The 20,984-nt window shown below is 45.6% G+C and overlaps 1 protein-coding gene across 3 annotated transcripts in view; it reads right to left on the bottom strand.

Annotated features, from left to right (window-relative positions):
* Window positions 1–5,339: 5,339 nt before the first annotated feature.
* Window positions 5,340–20,984, bottom strand: part of MTMR9 (myotubularin related protein 9) — a 39,098-nt gene continuing 23,453 nt past the window's right edge. Inside the window, exons 10-11 of one of the 3 annotated variants that reach the window (XM_054821076.1) lie at window positions 20,827–20,924; window positions 5,340–5,366 (exon numbers count right to left, since the gene is read on the bottom strand). In XM_054821076.1, the coding sequence (XP_054677051.1) occupies window positions 5,358–5,366; window positions 20,827–20,924 (107 nt within the window). In that variant the 3' untranslated portion in view covers window positions 5,340–5,357. Of the gene's footprint in view, window positions 5,367–17,615; window positions 20,925–20,984 lie in introns of those variants that run through there. The other 2 variants (XM_054821074.1, XM_054821075.1) reach the window with 2 other exon arrangements.

Genomic DNA, 20,984 nt, shown 5'->3' with positions numbered 1-20,984 from the left:
CAGGTCCCAGATGACTGTATGAGCTGGCTGCTGGGTGCAGTCACTTCTCACTGGAGACTCTGCAGCCTTTCTAGGAGGGTCCACGGCTTTCCTGTCAGGCTACCAGTTGGAGAGGCACCAGCAGGGATCACAGGTAAGACACCTCCTTTGTGCGATCCCAGGCCAGCGGACACTCACAGTGGGGCTTTCTGGGCCCTTGTTTTACCCTTAAGGCAGCCCTTTGCTCCAGCTACCTGTGCACCTCCCAGTCATGTGGAAAGAAGAACCACTGGTGCAAAAGTGCAAAGGAGATCGGCATTGCATGATGCAAACTGTAACCTGAGACAACGGAGACAGTCCAGAGGCCTTGCACACAGATGGCTATCTGTGTGGGACTGACTTGGAAGGCACCTGACACCCCAGAGCCCACTTTGCAGTGATGCATTTGGGGATAAGAAAAGGATTTGTAGAAGTTGCTTTCTCTGTTGTTGGTGTGAAATACCTACACAAGCCCTTCAAATGAAGATTGTTTCCCCAGAAAGGAAAATGAAGAGGCAGAATTTCTAAGCAAGAAGGACAGCTCCAAAACCTCAGCAGAAAGAGCTCTGGAGGACATGGGAAGGGGAGACAGGACTGTAATTTCTTCAGAAGGCTTGTCAGCTCACAGGGCACCAAGGAGATTGAGATCCAAAGATGCTGAGCCCAGGATAATAACCCATGAAGCATTCATAGTCTTGCATTCCTGCCCTGTATAGAAATCTACCATTCATGTGTTTCAAAACAGCCTAAAAAGAAGTATCTCCAATGGAAAGTGCCATCGTATCCCAGCTCAATATACCTGGTGTGAAATTAATTCCCTTTCTAAGACTATTTTAATCTTTATTTGTAGAGTCTAACAGAGTGTTAGCTTTACCCCAGAGTCTAACGCTCAGTGGGATCCTCGCTGTGGACATGCAGCTCCACTAACACTATTCTCTACATGGCCTCCTTAGAAGAGCGAATATGTTGATAGGATGAGTTTTCTTCTTGGAATAGCTATGCCCATCTGCTGCACAAAATCAGCCAGCAGACACTCTCTTGTGATATGCTAGAAGCTGCACAGGAGTTTGCCGAACAGCTGTAAATGCAAGTGTGTGTACTGATAGGGTGTATCTCCAGTTTTGAAGCATGGTGTCGTAGCTGTCAGGCTGTGCAGATAGCACAAATGATTCCTATATGCCCTGTTCCAGTGAAGATCCCCTTGACTGAACAAAGTCCTCCCTACATTGCTTTCTGCATCAAAGATCAACCAGGTGGAGCCATCTCCTTGTATTGTTCTTTTAGGAAGCACAAACTTGCTCAGAAACACTGTAGAACCTAACGGGTCCTACGTAACCCTGCCACTGGGCCGGTGACCTCAGTAAGAGTGGAAACACTAGAAACCAGTTTAATAAAGGGAGAACAACTCCTAGCAGCTGTTCATGCAGAAGAGCCACTGAAAGGATGCAAAGTCAGGAAAGGCAGTAGAAGTTTGAAAGGCAAAGGTGACGATTACCAACGGAAAGATCATTTAGGTACTACAGCCCTCTCCCAAGTCTGGGCAGTCATGGACCTGATGGTACAGCCTAGGAGAGGCAATCGTATCTGTAATAAGCTGCAGTCCTGGCCAGGATTGTGGATGGTGCAGAACAGCCCTTGAGTACATGGACTGAACCAGACAAGGCTCACAGGCAGCACAGAGAACAAGTTACAGCTTTTTGGCAAGAAACTGGATCCAGGTCATGCAATTAAAATGCTAGCAGATACTTCCACGACCAGATTACTCACTTGGGTAAACCTATAGAGCCATACTGATCTACACGCACTGAGAACAGCAGGTGCCCTTCATATTTATTGATGAGTACTGATTTGGACCCCATTTCTGCCCTCAGACAAGTATATGTAATTCCCATAAGAGGCAGTGTGTGTAGCAGTTTAGGACTATAACATGTATCTTTGGGAGAGAAAAAAACATCTCAGATGTCAGTGGAAGGAAGTTTCAGAATCTCCACACAAGGAAAAAGTGGTACAGCCTGATTTATTTTATTTCTCCTAAAAATTTCTATAGAAAATGTGTTGCTGCGGGTATCACTGCGTGGGATCATATTGATCTGAAAGTAGTGCGGGGAGGTTGGCTCAGAGGACCCATGACCAGCAGTGTGCCCTCGTGGCCAAAAAGGCCAGCGGTGTCCTGGGGTGCATTAAGAAGAGCATGGCCAGCAGGTCGAGGGAGGTTCTCCTCCCCCTCTGCTCTGCCCTGCTGAGGCCACATCTGGAGTTCTGTGTCCAGCTCTGGGCTCCCCAGTTCCAGACAGACAGGGAACTACTGGAGACAGTCCAGTGGAGGGCTGCGAGGATGAGGAGGGGCCTGGAGCATCTCTCGTATGAGGAAAGGCTGAGAGAGCTGAGGCTGGTTAGCCTGGAGAAGAGAAGGCTGAGAGGGGAATCTCATCAATACTTAGATCTAAAGGGTGGATGTCAAGAGGACGGGGCCAGACTGTTTTCAGTGGTGCCCAGTGACAGGACAAGGGGCAGTGGGCACAAACTGGAACACAGGAAGTTCCATCTGAACATGAGAAAAAACTTCTTCACTCTGAGGGTGACCAAGCACTGGAACAGGCTGCCCAGAGAGGCTGTGGAGTCTCCTTCTCTGGAGATATTCAAAACCTGCCTGGACGTGATCCTGTGCGACCTGCTGTAGGTGATCCTGCTTTAGCAGGGGGTTGGACTAGATGATTTCCAGAGGTCCCTTCCAACCCCTACCAGTCTTGGATTCTGTGACCCACACGGACTGGAGAACATAACAAGACATGATATGATCACCAGAGCACAGAGTCATGTAGTATTGTGAGATCCCTGTATGCCAGGTGGAATTCTTATGTTTTTTCTACAAGCTTTTGCCACTGCCCACTGTTAACAGACAAGTTAATAAGGACGTGGGCTTTTGCCTTGACTTTATATAGTCTTATGTCCCTCAGACCATAGCAGCCAGCACTAAGGAGTAAATTGTCAATTCTAGATACTAAAAGTTCCTGTTGTGTCCATATGTGCCATGGTAGCCACAAAGAGTCACCAAGGAGGGAGACTGAACTTCACTTTGGTGACAGCTCAGCCCCACAGAATGTGAAAAGAAGCAGCATCTCCCTGTGGCGCTGAACTGATTTAACCCTGATGTTCATCATCCCCAACAGATCTGACACAGGCTCTGCTTGTGCACAGGAAGGTGTCACATTGTGTTGGCAGGCAAGGGAGAACCTCATATCGATCAAAGTCAGCCGTAATCTTCCCTCTGTGAGTGACAGGCATTGCTTTTGCACCCAAACATGGGCATCACACTGGGTTGCCATTTTGTTGGAGGAGAATAGATGGGGAAGATTTTATTTAGAAGTCACTCTTTTTAATTAAAAGAAAAAGCTTGATGCTGTTTGGCCTTTTTTTTTTTTAATGAGAAGTGAAGCACTGTGTGAACCATGGATGCGTTATTTTTAAGATCATTCATCTGGCATCATTCCAGTTCCTGTGAGCTCCTGCAAAGTGAAAACACAGGTGTTAGCCCTTCAGGTAGAAGGAGGCATGCTTCTGCTGATAGCATCTTTCAGCCTGGCTGTTCAACAGGCTGTGTAAGTCAGTGCCCGAGAGGTAACATTTTCTCTGGGCAGGCTGGTCAGAGAAAGCAGGAGTTTGCGCAGCAGGTTTTGCTCCAGCACTGGGTGCACACATCCTAGGGACTGCAGTGCCTGCAGTCACATTTCTCTGTGTAAGGGGAGCATACGGCATCCTGCACAGTAACGTACCAGATTAAAGCCTTCAGTGCTCCCCAGATGCTTTTGTGGTGCTGCCTCCTTATAATCAACATCTTTTGTTAACACAGGATAGCAATCCTGCAAGGGCAGCTCCCCTTAGAGAAAGTAATTTGTCCAGCATGATGCAAAACATGTGAATACTGCTAATGCACTGATGGCAGATATTTTGTCTGGTTTTGTTTATAACCATGATGCTAATTTCCACCCTCATGGTAAAGGGTTTACAAGAGAGATGAGACACAATTAATGACAGTCCATAGTGACAAGAGTTATAAAAAAAGGAGAAAAGGAAAAGGGAACAGAGATGGTTCTGTGAAGAGCAGAAGTGGTTGGAGGAGACAAGGGGCCAGTCTTATAGTAGAAAGCACCACCGCCACAACCACAAAAAACCCAAAATATATGGGTTTCAAAGCCACGTACTCAAATAGCAGCAAGATTATTCATTAGGACAAACTTTTAGCTGTAAGGAAGTCCTGGAAAAGATCACTTAGGGAGGGAGCAAAGTTTCTGTTGCTGATGGATTTAAGAGCAGGTTAGGCAAGCCTCCACTCCGTCAGCAAAGATGTACATTTAGCAGAGAGAGGCTTAATGACCTGCTGTCTTCAGATTTAGGGCCTGAATCTCCCCCCATGCTTGCCACTTTTACTGCTGTGAAGCCTTTGCAGTATAGCTCTGTTTGCATATAGAGCGACCCTCCAGTTCTGGCGTCACCCATAGAATTGTTTGTGATTTATTTTATATCCAAGAAACATAAAATAATGAGGGAACAATTGTTTATCCTGAGAATGTACCAAAAAGGCCACCGATTCAAGGCTCGAAGGTTACACAGTCCTCCAGAAGCCCTGACCTGCACTGCAACCACCTGTAGGAATTCCTAGATCTCAGAAAGAGATATGTTTGTTATTTTGGGCAAGAAAACAGCTTCATTTGTTCCCTGCAGACTTTCCTAGGCAGGCCCATTTCCCCACTGCCTTGCAGCTTTACATCTAAACAAAAAAAATGGATGAAGGATACCTCTGATATATAAGAACAATGCTTTGAGATATGTTTGCATGTATAGGTAGGGGAATATCAGGCCCTAAGTCACACCCCTCATGGACACTCGTCTGTACAGAGGCCATAATGTTGCTGAGAGATCCTCAGCAAGCAGTCGCTTACCCTGAAGCAGGGTTTTCCCACCTCAGAGTGGATACACAGGGCTCACAAGGGGCAGGCAGGCGCTCAAATTAAAAGTGACTCTCGCTTCCCTTTTGCTGACTTTCCTGGTTTTCCGGCAGAGCTCCTGGAGCACACCGAGACCGTCACGTGGAAAGATCAGAACAGAAACGGTAAGTCCCAACCAATCTCCCTGCAGCTTCTGTGAAAGGCCAAATACATTCATCCCATAACAAGCATGAGTAACCACAGCCAAAAACAAAGGCAGGAGGGTAACATTATATACCCTCAGCAGTTGCTTTTGCAGAACTAGATCCACCCTAACAGTCCCTGGGGTGCACACAGCATCCATCTTTCTTCCTTACTGGCCTTGACAGTGCAGGTCTCCATGCAGGGCTTCATTTAAGTAGGCTGTGGAAACAAGACACATAATTAGTGCAGCTAATGACAAGGACGAGTTTCCTCCAGACTAAGGAGGAGCAGCGTTTAAGCTCTCAGGCCAGTAGAAGAGAGTTTGTTCACAGTAAGTTTTCTCTGTCCAGTAAATCGTGGCCTGCTTTCCTAAAGGTCTGTGTCCTTCTGAACAACACACAACCTGGTATGAAAACAAGCTCATGCAGGTCTTTGAGGTGAGCAGATGTTGCAATACAGTAAGGGTTAAGGAATGTACCCTGTGAGACGTGAAAACCAGACTATCTTAAAAATTCAGACAAAGCCTCACACCAGGTTTGTCACACACCACAAAGAACGGTGATCATTAGTGCAATGAATTGTCCTACTGTATCATCTGAATCTGGCCTTCCAGATTCTCCGTTGAATAGCTGGGCTGTTCAGTGTGTACCTAAGCTAGTGCATACCCAAAAACAGAGCAAGGTTTCAAGCTCCATGAGAAAAAGGAGACTTCAATAGAAAGGAAGTCAGGCTTAATCTTTTACTTATAGTAAGGGAAAAAAACCCTTGAATTTTCCCTCAGAGAAGATACTCCATAGTCACAGAAATACCTTTTCCTTTCACCCATCCAATAAAACCAATTCTCTGATAACTTTCCAATCCAAGCAGTGTCCGTCTGAGACCATCAGCATCTGCTGCACCATTCTGAGGCAACCACTGCAGTTGTTGGGACGCTGAGCTAAACAGAAGCAGACCATTCTAGCAACCTTTGCTTATGCATGGATCCCTTGATGCTGAGGAAGGGAATGTTTAGAAACAACAGAAGGCAGACCAGAAGGTTTTGGAAAAACATCTTTGTGCCACAGTTTTTATAACTTAGGTTCACTGTCAGTGCAGTGATGCATCTTCCCAAGAAGCTCAGGAACCAAGAAAAAAAATGGTGGTTTACTCTTCTTGGAGTGCTGATGGATTAGAGTTTCATGATAAATGCTTTTACCCAGTAAAACCACAGCTATCAGATAAATAGGGCAATGAGTACACTCCTTTATATAATTATAGTCTACATTTATTGAACAGGAAAGGTTCTGCATTGCTCCAGTCCCTTCCTCATTGTGACGGACAGCCAAACAGGAGTGACAAGGGCATCCACTATCTTACAGCAGCAGAGCTAGTGATGTCATCCTGGTGTGAGGATGACATCACAGCCCCCCCATAGACTTGGTCTCTCTGATGTATTTCACTGGTCAGTGCAAAACAGCCTCTGTAATTAGCAGAAACATACAGTATGGCCCCACAGAGAAGATCCCACCTGCTCTTGTGGTAGGAAGCAGTTGGGCTCAGCAGCGTGGCAGAAGCAAGCATTGAACACTATGGTGCAGAGGTAAGCCATCATCACAGCACTGAGCAAGGCGGGCACTCTGGCATGAGAAGGGTGGAAGATCACCTGCCCGAGAGATGGAACCTTGTCAAACCCCAAATAGCAGCCTTGAAACATGGCATACTCAGAAAATGCTACACTGTGAAATATTCAGATGTTCATGACTCTGACATCATTTTGTGTTCCTCCTCTGCTCCCACTGCCACAGCTGGCTAAGAAGAGGCCTCAGGTAGGGTTGCCTGAGGCCAGTTACAGCCCGAGAGGACGTGCCATTCATCAGGGTCATTTTCTGCAAGGGAACAAGGCAGAGGAGGAAAACTGTGTAATCAGGTTAAAGCTACTTTCTCAACTCTATTTACTGAATGCATTTGTTAAATAGACTTTGGAGAATAAATAGTGTGTTTATGAAAAGGTCTGAGGTTTCATCTGATAATGTAAGGTGAAGCTTCCCTGTCAGGGGCTCAAACCCTGTAAAATCTATGACTTGCCTAGTATGGGAGTAGATGCACAACTGCTCAGTGTAGCTCATTATGGTCTGGGGAACCACTGGGTTTCTTTGGTCTTGGAGTCTAACCCCCATGAATCGACATGAGAAAAGCCTGTTAAAAACATACCAGGGCATTTCATGAAATCTGCAAGGTCTCATGGACTTAAATCCCTCGTCTGCAAAGTGCCCTGTTCAATTAACCTCAAAACTTTCACTCTAAGCTGACTTTTGGCAGAAGACCTTGGAGGGAAACTTCAGGACAGAAAAGTTAAAATGCATTTAAAATGAAATCTAAAATGGCCATCTCTACAAAACAGAGACGTTACCGCAGCTGCAAAATCATTTATCAAGTGCTAGGAGCATGCTTGATGTGTCCAAGAACAGGCAGACACCTTTCCCACAGACTCATAAGCCTCTCACAGCTGTTAAGACTGAGCAGAGCAGCCAGCAGTAGCATGCAGAGTGTCAGAACAATCCGCTCAAGAATTTCCTACCTTTGCTTGAGGGTAATAAGGCATCGTGTTACAAGCTAGGGAGAGGCAAAGTATTTAAGAATTCCATTTTCCATCTAAAATTATTAGATAATCTTTGTAATCTAGCACAATGAGTCTAAAAACTTTGCTCTTGGAGCTTAATAGTCCTCTTAGTGAAATAAAGTCAGTTTATTCCTTCCCATTTGACATCTCCCAGGCAATGGGAGCTGTAGATCAACTTTTCAGGATCTTTCTGCATTTACTGTGATGTCCCCTGTAGGACAGGTGACAGATTTGGAATGATATTTTACTTTCTCAATTAGTATAATTGTGCTGTCATTCCTGCAGACTGAACTGTAATTGACATTTTTGCATCACCCCCTGACTGGCAATGTGAGACTGTTGGAACAGGGAAGGGAGCTGCATGCTGCCTTCAGCTCTTTATTTATCCACAGCTTTTTGTTAAAGCAAGATACAAACATACATCAGCATATGCTTTAGCTAAAAACAGGAGCTTGCCAACTCAAGCAGGTTGGGAATTTTCCATCCACAGAAAGAGCAATCTCAGGAAAAAAAAAAAAAAATTGTCCTTGGGGGCAAAAAGGGGATTTTGCCTATATCATTCAATTTTCTTTTCATTCCCCTTAAATCAAAAGTCAGCATTTTCTTGAACTAAATCCAAAGGATTTCGAGTCATGTCAGCATTAAGTTGCTTGACTTCAGGGCGCTGTTTGCCTGCTGGCACTCCAGCTTTGGGTGCCATACCTTCATAGCTTTTCCAAAATAAATGGGAGAGCCAAGTGCTTGATCCCCAGGTCCCAAGGGAACATGGATTCAAGAGGCTCCACAGTGAGTATTAAATGTGACAACCCAGATTTAACTTCTGCCTCAAGAAGTCATTGAATCGCTTATGACTGGAGGCTGGGAAATACCCCGTTCCCTGTATTCTCTCCTTAAATATCCACCGATGATGGTTGCTGGAGACCAAGTGTGGAGCTGCTTGAATCTTCTCTCTGACCAGCATGGTCATTCCCACATGCTTGCATTAAGCCAGCTCAGCTCTGTTTCTCATGGCAGTGTCTTGCTCTGGGGAGACATTGCCTGGGCAGGAATCCAGAGCATGAAAATATGACATGTAAAGTATCCCAGGCCCCTGTGAACGTACAGCTCAGTGAGCTGGAACCTTCAGCTCAGCAACTCAAAAAGGAATCCCGACATTTTAAAACGCTTTTGTTAAAGGTACCTAAAGGAAATAGTCTGGCAAGCTGAACTAAATAAGGGAAAAAAAGTGTCATACAAAACTATGTGTGTATACTTTTTTTTTTTTTTAGGTCTTAATTTTCAGGACAAAGACCAACATAAAAATATCAGAAACAATTTCCTGAGAGGGAAAACTTTCACAGAGCTCTGCTAGCAAAATAAACCCCTTCACTGCACACATGGATCTCCCCATCCTAGAGATCAGAGGCAGAGCCAACCACATGTGACAGCTGTTAAGCACATCACTTCATGCCTGGCTGGGCAGTACATGGGCACAGCGACCAAGCGTGAGCAGAAGACCCCGCACAAAACACTGTGCCCCAATATGCACTTAGGACAACAGGAAAAAGCATTTCAGTTTCACTGTCCTGCCACTGCAAATGGAAGAATGGTTTGTTGTCAAGTCTGCCAAAATAAAAAATCCCTGGCATTTGTTGTAGACACAAGATTCAATTCAGTTCAAGGTTGGGACAGAGCCTAATTTTTTTTTTTAACACACTCCCCCAAAAACCGGGAAGTGATGAATGAAATTGTTTCAGAGCATTTCAAAGCTAGGAAAGCAAACAAAGCAGGACTGGCTGCTATTTCGAAGGCTTTCAGACAGTAACAAATGGCCACTGTTTAAAACCTCAGCTCACAAAGTGTGGACATCTTGGAAAATCGCGATATAACAGAAGCTGCAGGGGTGGAAAATCCTTTGCTCACTATAGAAGCTGAGTGCTCGCAACTCCTGGCTCCCAAGTGCCTAACTGAGTTTGAAATAACTGTTAAGTACCATTCACAAAAACAGCTGTCTCTCTTTAAAAGAGGAAAAGCTACAGTAGGAAAATAAACACAAAGAACTCTCTTGTTGGACTGCAGAGCCTCAAAAAAATGCATTTAGAGCCCCTGGGGAAGCAGAGCTATGGGAGCGTCAGCAGTATCACTCCATCTGCTATAGACTGGGCAGTATCTTCAGCAAACTGAGTCAAACTAAAGGGTTATCCGAGTCCTGTGTACTGTCTCAAAGGCCACCAGCAGCTGGCCAGAGCACCGTACATGGAGGAAAAACTAATAGCTATACACCCCAGACATCCTGGTACTGTATTGCTCAGGGACATCCATTGACAGCTGATGTCTTTGTGTTAAATGACCCTCAATGGATTTTTCTGTCCCATATTTAGCTGCTTTTTGAATGCATATCATGTTTGGCATCTACGATGTCCCATGGCCATGAACAGCTGAACCACACACCCTGCCAAACAGCACCTCCTTTTGTTTCAAGTGCCACCTGATAATTTCATCTGTTGCACTTTAATTCTTGTAGGAGGCAGAGCAAATAGTTGTTCCTTACCTTCTCCATGCCAATATTTCATAGACCCCCATCACATCATCACCTCAGCAATCACTTTTCCAGGCTGAGGAGTCTGCCACTAAATGAAAAAAAAGAAGAGCAGAGCCTCTAGCATGACTCCGTGGCTGCTCTCAGGAAGGGCACCATGGATCCAGCCTTGCAGTGAGGGCAAACAGACCTCACCTAGCAAGCTGCAGAGGTAAAAAGAAAAGATCTTCTTGTCTCCATGGCTCCAGGGTTGAGCAAAAGGGCTTTTTCTGACTGGGGAGGATGATGCATTGAGCACCTGAAGTTGCTCACTGGTTGTTTTACTGTATCTGCTAGCCTGACTTGATGTAAAGTTCTCTTCTTGACCAGTATCACACCAGGATGGCAGATCCCCGAGACTGACAAAGAAGTAGAGGTGATTTAATAACCCAGTTAGCTCTTCCAGCACTGAGGCAACCATCTGGAGCATTAAACATGCATGAACACAAGCTAGACGGAGCTTGCAGCAAGCTGGCCCTGAAACCACCCCGTCCTCCAGGTTCAGCCACGATCCAAGGCCTCCGTGATACGGCCCAGCTGGATAACCCTGCCTCTGAGAGCCGAGGAGATTGCCAAATTGTGAGAAAGAGCACAGAGCCCTGCAAGATAAGAAAGGTAAAACCGAGGCCAGAAGTAGGATTGTTGAGATGTGATAGATAGCAGCTCGAAGGCGCAAGAGGAAAAACCTCAACATGGCAAGGCAGAAAATCCTAAAGAGGAGAAAACACAATCCCAGATGGAAAAACAAAAAAACCCAACACCTCAGCAAGTTTGCCAATGGTGTGGTGTGGTCGACATGCTGGAGGGAAGGGATGCCATCCAGAGGGACCCTGACAGGCTGGAGAGGTGGGCCCGTGCAAACCGCATGGAGTTCAACAAGGCCAAGTACAAGGTCCTGCACGTGGGTCGGCACGATCCCAAGCACAACTACAGGCGAGGAATGGATGGAGAGCAGCCCTGAGGAGAAGGACTTGGGGTGTTGGGGGAGGAGAAGCTCAACATGATCCAGCAATGTGCACTGGCAGCCCAGAAAGCCAACCGTGTCCTGGGCTGCGTGTCCAGCAGCGTGAGCAGCAGGTCGAGGGAGGGGATTCTGCCCCTCTGCTCCGCTCTGCTGAGACCCCACCTGCAGTGCTGCGTCCAGCTCGGGGGTCCCCAGCACAAGAAGGACATGGAGCTGTTGGAGCCAGGCCAGAGGAGGCCACGAAGCTGATCCAAGGGATGGAGCACCTCTGCTGTGGAGACAGGCTGAGAGAGTTGGGGTGGTTCAGCCTGGAGAAGAGAAGGCTGCGGGGAGACCTTAGAGCCCCTTCCAGTCCCTGCAGGGGCTCCAGGAAAGCTGGAGAGGGACTGGTGACAAGGACAGGGAGTGACAGGACAAGGGGAATGGCCTGAAGTTGAAGGAGGGGAGATGGAGATGGGATGTGAGGCAGAAATTCTTCCCTGTGAGGGTGCTGAGGCCCTGGCACAGGTTGCCCAGAGAAGCTGGGGCTGCCCCTGGCTCCCTGGCAGTGTTCAAGGCCAGGTTGGATGGGGCTTTGGGCAACCTGGTCTAGTGAAGGGTGTCCCTGCCCATGGCAGGGGGGTTGGAACTGGATGGGCTTTAAGGTCCCCTCCAACCCAAACCATTCTGTGATTCTATGATGGATGATGGCATCTCAGCAGCATGGATGATACATTGCAGCGAGCAGCCAAGGCCAACCTCATACCCGATGGGTGCCTGTCTGGGCAGCAAAGACTTTTGGGTGTCTTTATCTGTGGTCAGCACAGCCTTGTAGCTCACTAGTCCTTGCTTGTGTGTATCCTGCTCACAGAGTCTGTGCATGACAAAAGGTGGCCCAAAAAGTGCTCCAGGAAGAGAAGGAGCGTTACAAACTCCTGAGAGGCTTGCATGGTTTATATTTTTCATCATATCTGGATTTTAAGGTTTTGTGGTTTTGATGGTTTTGTTTGTTTGCTAGTTTTTAAATTCACGTCTGAGAAACTGCAAACAAGAAAAGCCAGTCTGAAGTTCAGAAAGACACTAACGGAGGAATATTGGAAATGCAAATTGAGACCCAAGGGGAAGAGAGCAGGACATGCTCCAACAAGCTGCTCTGCCTCTCATGGCCATGATGACAGGGAAGGCAAAGTCAGATCTGGGCTGGGTGTTGAGGCAACGTTCTCATCAGAAAGAAATCCAGGGAGCTGGGACAGCAAAAGGTTGATTTTAACTCAGGAAGGGGGGACAGCATGATCCTCAGCACAGCACCCTTTCTTCCCCACTCATACAGGAGGTGCCATCCTGTAACAGCAGCAGAGTTGTAGATTTAAGGATACTCCTAATTTGGAGAGCAATATAAGCAGCCAGCCTCTAAAATGATCTGATTTGTTAGTAGTTAATTCTATTTCTTTTCTTCCCCCCTCCCCAAACAGCAACAGTTTTAACATGGCGTCACTCGGGTATGACGCAAGCCCAAGCAATGGCATTGTACAGACCATTCCCTTCTTCTGGGAGGGGTAGATTACTAAAACACAGTAAGCTGGCAAACTCCAGAGCATCTTTCGCACAGCATGTGGTGAGGCACTCGTCCGATCTGGCACTTGTGCGTAGCACTTCCAAAAGGGCCAGTGTGGGGACCAGAGCTGCTCGGAATGACTTCTGCTGTTGGGAGTCTCCAGCACCAGATGAGAACCGTCCATCCTCTCGTAAGCAGCACGGTGCCACGGAGCTGATGGCTCCAAGAGTGTTTGTCACTCTCCTGGCTCTACACCTCTGCCTTCTTCCTCTCCTTTTCCGTGTGGCATCCAGAAGTGCTCCTCTTGGTCGAAGCTTTCTGCAACAGCCTCTCCCAGAGCCTCAGGCGTAATCTCCCTCCCACCATCTCCTACTCACAGGGTTTCCATGGTCTCACCCCTGCTCCTCCTCTGCCCACTTGCTGAATTTGCATGCCTTCCTCACAACTCTGCTTAGATAGCTGAGCTAAAGGAGCTCTTCCCAGCTTTTCAGGACACCTCCTGGAGACACAACAGAGCTCTTGCCAGAGACATGCTATCCCTCTGGTTTGCTGCTCTGCACAGGACCATACTCCGTGGCCATGAGCCTTGTATTTCTGTGGACCAGTTATTTTTAGTCCTGTTGACGATGTGCAGATGTTAAGTGCATGGCTTTCTGTAATGTTTCAGTGGGCAAGGATCGAGGGACACCTTGCTCTTCTTCCCTTTTACCTCTGCCTGGGCTTCACTACATGCTTGATAGCTCAGACCCGGGTTAGTGCCTAGAGCTTTGATCAAAGCTGCGCAATAGCCAAGCAGCCTCTGTCCCAAACAGCAAACACACAAGAGGACAGCAAACACACGTGAGAACAGGGAATTTCACCTGGACTCACTCAGAAAGTGCACTTCTTTGGCCAGGACTGATGCAGATGAAGTAACCCACCTGAGATGACACCAGCAGTCTGTGGCAGTGGTAGGACCAGGACTTTGGTCTCCCACACCCCAGCCCAGTGCCTAAAAAAACCAACCAACCAAACAAAAAGTATCAATTGTCTTTCCAGTTGCAGTGACAGAGCCTTAGATGAGAGCTCATTAATCCACAAGTTTTCACCTTACAAATCTTCCCTGTGACTTAATTACTAAAAGCATCATTGCAGTGTTTAACACCACAGATGCTGACTCAGGCTGCACGGCTTTTCCCTTTTGGCTGGGTTACTTTTCTTTACCAGTTTCTCCAATCCAATGTGCCACATGGCATCACAAAGAGCTGGACAGCACAACTGAGGAGGAAAAAGGTGGAGGAGAAGAGCAGCATTTTAATTCAGCATTGCCAAATCCTTCCCCATTGTGAAACGAGAGCCTTGCCAACTGCTGGCAGCGCAGTTACACTTCATGTATTCGATGTTGTGCAAGTGTCCCTTAAGGATCTGTGGAAGAAAATATTTTTCCTAGGAAGGCACAGCTCTTTCCCCCACCCTCAAACCTAGGGAAACCAGAGCCTTGTACACTGTCGTCCAAATTGCTGTTTTCTCCCTGAAACAACTGATTAAAAACGAAATGGAGAGAATCGTCTTCACTCTAGCGGCAATGTCATCGAGTCTTCAGGGAAAAGAGGCTCAGGTCAAGCGCAGGTCTCAGCCTAGCGCACCAAGTACTGTGCGTATTCAAAGCCATTTGTACACCACATCTCCTCCACTGGTTAATACAGGCTTCGAGACTCCACCATCAGGGAGGATATGGCCATGGTAGCTTAGAAGCTCCAAACACCACAAAAAATAGCAGCTGATGAGATAAAGCACAGTACAGTGCCCTATACAGTAACTACACCCTGCGCCTAAGACTGACAGAAGATGCATTTTACTCTAGTAAGTCAAACAGCCCATTTAACAGACATTTTTTTCTTACGGCGTCCCTCATTTGCAGAGCTGCAGCCTTCCCTCACGCCGCAGAACAACATAAAAGCCTTCAGCATTTGCAGCAGTGCCTTACCGGCACAGCCACAACCCAGGATGCTTAAGACTGACTAAAAGGTAAATAGCAGTATGAAGAAGAAAGAGAACCAACTCATTTTGTGTAAACAAGCACAGAAGTACATTTTCCCTAAAAAGCAGCAGGAGCAAACACTGAATTTATGCGACCAACCTGGTAAATTCCCACAGGAATTCAACAGCAACTTTGCGTCTTTTTCCCCCTAATTATTTTATCCCAAGCAAAAATTTTGCTGACTAGATTAGCAACCAAGAATTGTCCAAAACCCCCAGTATTTATAAGAGAAACAGCTTCTCTTCTGTGTAGTGGCCAGGTTGTCTGTCAGTACTTTAAGATACTGAGGGAGCAGATTCTGAGCTTTATGAGTAAATCATCCATTAGCATGACCTGCAGCATCAGATAAAATAATCTAAATCCACCAGCAACACTCTTGCAACATAACATCAAAGGATTGTCATCTCCAGCTCTGAAAGACAAATGCCACAGGCTTGTCCTGACATTTACACAGCAGGAAAAACTCTAAGCAACCCAAAACAGTCCAGCATCCTTGAGTTACATTTAAGGCACAATAGTAGTTCCTCCTCATTGTTTTCTTTCACTGCTCGGGGGAAAAACTGGCAGCACAGAATAGAGCCCCACAATGGCATTAAACAAAAACACTTGGGTTTTCAAAAAAGAAATGCCAACTGGCTCAATCTGCTGAGTTTCATCTTCCTGAAGATCTACTGGTGTCACAGCTTGTGCAAGATACCAGGATTTGGATGCTGCACAGTCACCGCCAGCCAGAGGAACCCGATATTTAATGGGGTGAGCTGGCAGAGATCCCATCCGCAGGGGTTAGCTGGTTTCCCTGCCAGGCTGCTGCTTCTCATGTGGGAACGTAATCACCTTCCCATTCCCTACCCTGCAAAGCCTCCTCAAAGTTGGTGAACAGGTTAGAAAGGGACGGGATGGGACAGATCCGATGACTTAATGGGAGGCTTGGAAAACCAGGCTAGAGTTCAGGTGAGTCACAGACCAGGCACCAAGAGTCTGCCTCTGTCTTCTCCACTCCCTCCCATCGGGTGTTTCCATGCATTGAATCAAAACATCGTGTTTTACACGCAGATAATACGGGCTAAAGAAATCCATCACAGCCTGTTTGCACAGTACAAGCTCTTCCAAGGCATCATGTTTTTGTGAGTGGCATCTCAGTTGTAGTTTGAATCCAACACATTGGATTATATCCTTTTAAATATTCCAGAGCCTTTATGTATTTGGTTTTAAACTGCTGGACTAACGATCCCCTCTTACCCATGCTCAAATAAAAATACAAGAAGGAAAGTTAAATAAAAAGCAATTTCAACACTTGATCAGATAGTTAGTTTCTCCCTTCTAAAAAGGCTGCCTGATTATAATTAAAAATATTTTGAAATAGACCCACTCTGTTTCAGCAGGGACTTTTGCAAACTTTTTGCAAAAATAGGAACCAAATATCATTCTTTTCACACCAAAACCTTCAGCACCCTGCACTGTATTATCACACAGGACTGCACAAGCTGCAGGGCAAACGCACAGACACAGAGTCTCCATCTGAAATGCTAAAAGCTACAGAAATTCTTCAACTTCCAGAGGAGTTGCAGTGACCACGAATGATGCCACAGGGAAACAGAGCACCCAGTGGTTCACAGCCTACTGACCCACCAGCCAGGAGAGATCCAGGCCTTTCCATCGTTCACAGCCTCTGTTTCTCCAAGAGCTGCTTATCCTTTTTTTTTTTTTTTTTTTAGCTCCTTCCCCTGGCAAGTACACCAAAGTACCCTGCCACCCTTAAAAACCGACATATAACCGTGACCCTAGGTCTACTGATGGACTTCTGGCAAGGTTTTGCTTCAGTCTGAACCACTCTCCCTTTGAGGACACCTGCCTGCCTTCCTTTAAAGCTCAATGCAAGCATAAGATCTGAGCTAATCAAATTATTTATCCATCACTTGCAGAGCTGGTGTCAAAGGACCAAAACCACGGGAGCAAAGCTCTGCAAACCCTGCACAGACTCAGGGTCTCAACCTTCTCCTTTCCATGCAGCTGAAGAGACAAAATTTCAGGCAAAGAGCTTACATCCCAGTCACACACACACCCCCCCCAATGGAAAGTGAAGGCACAACTAATAAAGAAGAGTCCACACTGTAGCTAAAGAACTTTTTAGAGTCTTCAAGGTTTTAATTTGAACAGACATTTCTACTGTTCTCAGCATATCTACAGCAAAGTTTACAGCCACTTTGTATCTGTTTTTTCCCCCCCAAATGGCTAAGCAATTTGAGCCATGATAGTTTCTCATATTTGTTGCCTTTTTTTCTTTTTTCTCTTTTTTCTTCAGTATATTCGACATTACAGCAGCTGGGATTCTGTACACATACAGCATACATCTAACAATAGCACACAACTCCCAGCCCTGTTGTTTATTTCATTAAAAAAAAATTAGTCAAGACTGATGCAGCAGCCAAGTCCAATTAGCAATTCCAGATGTTTGGACAGAAGTGCACTCATCACTTAAATTGGTACTAGTTAACAGATACAGAGCACACATCACACAGTGCTATTCAGTGTCACGCAGTTACAAAAAGGGAGCGCTAGCATAGACGTTTTGCCCTCCTACGGGAACCTGTACATGATAGCACTTTCCAAGGCTTTAGCAAAGCATACATTAGACGCCAATATGCTGTACAGTGCAATTTAAGTTATATCATATGCAACATGGACAATAGTGCACTTAAACCGGTCGCCACATTCAAGAGTTAGATCAATACAATCAAAATATTGAAGATACATAATCCCTTATGAAAACTGTGCAAGTTAATTCCTTTTTCCCTTTTCTTTTTTTGATAAATGGCAGAGTGTCCGCAGTGATTGACCCCAGAGTTTGAGGAAGGGAGCCCTCAGTGTCCAGCTTATTACACAAACAGCTATGTGCAAAAGAGCAGAAGCAGGGGTGTCAGCAAGAGCGTAAGGCAGTGTCAGACTGAAGAGCTCAGAGCTGGGCACTGCCATGGTGCTTACAGCTCAGGAAGATGCAGGTAACCTGCAAATGGTGTCATGACTTCACGTGGCAGAGTCCAGCAGACATCCCCCTCTAAGAGGAAACAAGCCGATCATCAATATTAAATATGTGCATAAATACAGTGGGCACACAGGTAAGCAAAGAACTGAAGTGCTCTGCTGTGTGTTACACCAGTAGCCACCAGACTGGAGCCTGGGAAGCAACAGGAATGAAAAGGTTAAAAGAGAAGGTGCAAATAGCCTGACACAAGAGGTCTGTGAAGTATCTTCTCCCAGGAGGGCCTGCAAGGCTGCACCCATCTTGTCTCAACTCCACAAGGTGCAATACCTTGCAGGACTGCTCCAAGTAACGTCTCACAAAGGTGACTGTTTGCAGGTTAACTTTAGCCTCCTGCTGTTTGCAGTGGATACAAGGTGATGCACGGCAGAGGAACGGGGGAAGAAACTGCTGTGGCTGCTCAGAACGACACTAGCATTTTCACATGAAGGCTGTGATCCACGCTACTGCTAAGCCAAGCCAAGGACACAGCACTTGGGTGCGAATTCAGTCCTGAAACACAAGCTGAGGATGAAATGCCAGCTCAGAGAGAATTTTCTGCCTTTTGTTAGCTGTCACAGCTGGTTACCCAATCTCCTCACAGATGCCTGCAGTTTGCATGAGAGACTAGAGCAGCCAGGCAATTAGATCAAAAACCCTCTTTGCTTCTCTATTATTTAGCTCAATATATAATTACTATGTTAGGAAATTGCATAACCTTTAAGTGTGTTTTATGTATAGTCTATTATGGGGAAAATAGTGCCTTCTGATTCCTTCCCATCTGGCTAGTGATAATGCATTTCAGATGTACAGGAACAGCAGAAATTCTAAATTGGATAGGGAAACAACATCCAGGCAGGTGCAGATCCCACAGACATAATTTTGAAGGGTGAGCAATAATTTTAAGGGTTTACATTTGCAATATACCCAGAAGGTAGCTCCAGAAGCCAGTGTTTGGAGGTGGGAGGAAAGCATGGCCAACTTGTGCCTCTCCTGTTACACGGTACAGATCACCAGCCACCCTGAGAAGCATTCCTTATGTCAGACTTGATTTACTGAACAAGATTGTCACTCTCCAAATCTAAAAAAGTAACTGGTATTACAAGCAGAGGGAATTAATCTTCTGCCTTAAGTGAATAACTGTTCAAAAGGGACCTTTTTAATTTTTAAGCCAGATGACTTTAGGACTAAGTTTAGGTTACTCAAGAAGAAAACAATTAAGGAAATAAGGACTGAGGAAAAAGGCATTAAGGTAGCACTTCATCGCTATCACATAATTTTAGAGAGGTTCCTTGGTTATAGAACTTTTTTTTTAGAATATATTTAGTGGTTACATGATTTTTGCAGATTACTCTCCAGATACTTCAACTCAAGATCCTCCATTATCACATCTATCCATCTTTATGTGAAGTGGCTTTTAAATAAAGGCAGCTTCATTCCAAAAAAGCATAAATTGTCACAGAAGCTCAACAGTTTCTACAGAGATCAACACTGACCTAAGGCAGCTCCATCCATTTCAGTAGGAACAGGCTAACAGCAAGCGCCTTTGAAGATAATCCCAGCCACACGCGCTGTTGTTAATTCAAGTCTTCTCAGTCACATAGAGCTAACAATGGAATCAAGCTGAACAAGTGTCTAGGTGAGTTAATATTTCAGACCCACTTGTACCTAGCTTTTTAAAGGAGAAAAGTCTCTAGCAAAAAGTCCGATTTCATACAAAGAGCAGATTGCAGCCATGGAAATACAAAGATCAGCTACAAAATACAGAGTTACTTGGAAAAAAGCTTATCCCTAAAGTCTTTAAGCAGTTTTAGCAGCTACAAATGATCTAAACTATTAGCATTATTGTAGTGTGATGGCCTCAATCTGCAGCAGCTACCTGATGTGTTAGATCACCTTAACTTCCAACTTCTGCTTCTGATGTTACACAAAATGTATAGTAAGAGCATGAGAGGAAAAAGTGCACCAGGTGGAGCAAAAGTGTTTTGTTGAGCTGTAGATTAAGTGCTGGTCTTGCACCCTTGCAGTGCTGTAAACTTGTTCAAGTGCACAAAACCAGCCAGTGCAGTTCCATATTTCAAGAGGGCAGCCTGGCTCTAGTTAAAAATACAGCTCTGAGCCACTGCTTTGTAAGTGAACACCTCTGCCAACTATTTAACCTTTGTTTTCCAGGTAGAATTTTAAAAAGTTTGTTATACCTTAGGAGATATTTGTCCATGAGGCACAATTCCACCTGAAGGTCATGGCTTAAACATTAGCAGCAGAATCCCTACTTCAGTTCTGTATTGCACTGAAATTTCTTGCTCTGGTTTGGTATTCAGCTTACTGCTCCCAAGCCAATGCTTAACACAAAAACCCCAGTGTTAGATGTGAAGGCTACTGAGAGTATCATACAGACTGGCAGAACCTGTAGTTAGATTATACCATTTTCTAGTTTTTCTAGGAAACTAAAGAACTAAGCTGCCTTACTTACTCTCGGAGAGAAAAGGTGCTTTCAGACAAAATGCCTTTACCAATCTGTCCATAACTTCATATTTTAAATCTTGCCGAGTGTTTAGAGAGTTCAACAAAACCAGAAAAAAAAAAAAAAGAGTCCAAAATAAATTTGAAACATGCTGTCTCTTGGCCCATCCTGGTCATCTATACAGTTAGGTGGAGGTAAGAGTTCCGGCTTCTGCTGACACACACACAGTTTTGAGACAGGAAAGCTGCCAAGAGAGGACACTATGCCCAGTTGTGTATGTCTTCTGTAAACAAAACAGAAATCCCTCCCAAAAAGCAGGGAGGTACATAGTGTGAAGTGAAGGTTTCAGCAGTGGGAGGACTGAGGGTCAGCTGTACCTGGAGGGCTCTGCAATACATGCACTTTCCATGTTAAGTCTTTAACATAAAGGGGACTGGAAAGGGAAGCCCTGCCAGCTCACAGGTTCTCCTGCATCCTATCATCTGTTTCCATCTCTGCTAGCTGCCTCCTCAATGCATTAACCTTTGCCTGAAGTTCCTTGTTGTATTTTATAATGCTGATCATTTCTTCATGGGCTTCGTCTAGGAACTTGGAAGGCCTGTTCCACCGAAGAAAGATACCTGAAAGCCCAAAGACAGCACGAGTCAGGAGGGTTTCTTGTTACAAGGGGGAAACATTCA

This window comes from Grus americana, chromosome 3 (assembly GCF_028858705.1).
Source record: "Grus americana isolate bGruAme1 chromosome 3, bGruAme1.mat, whole genome shotgun sequence".
NCBI classification, from domain to species: domain Eukaryota; kingdom Metazoa; phylum Chordata; class Aves; order Gruiformes; family Gruidae; genus Grus; species Grus americana.
The sequence above is the reverse complement of the archived record's forward strand: the minus strand, read 5'-3'. Positions and strand labels throughout refer to the sequence as shown.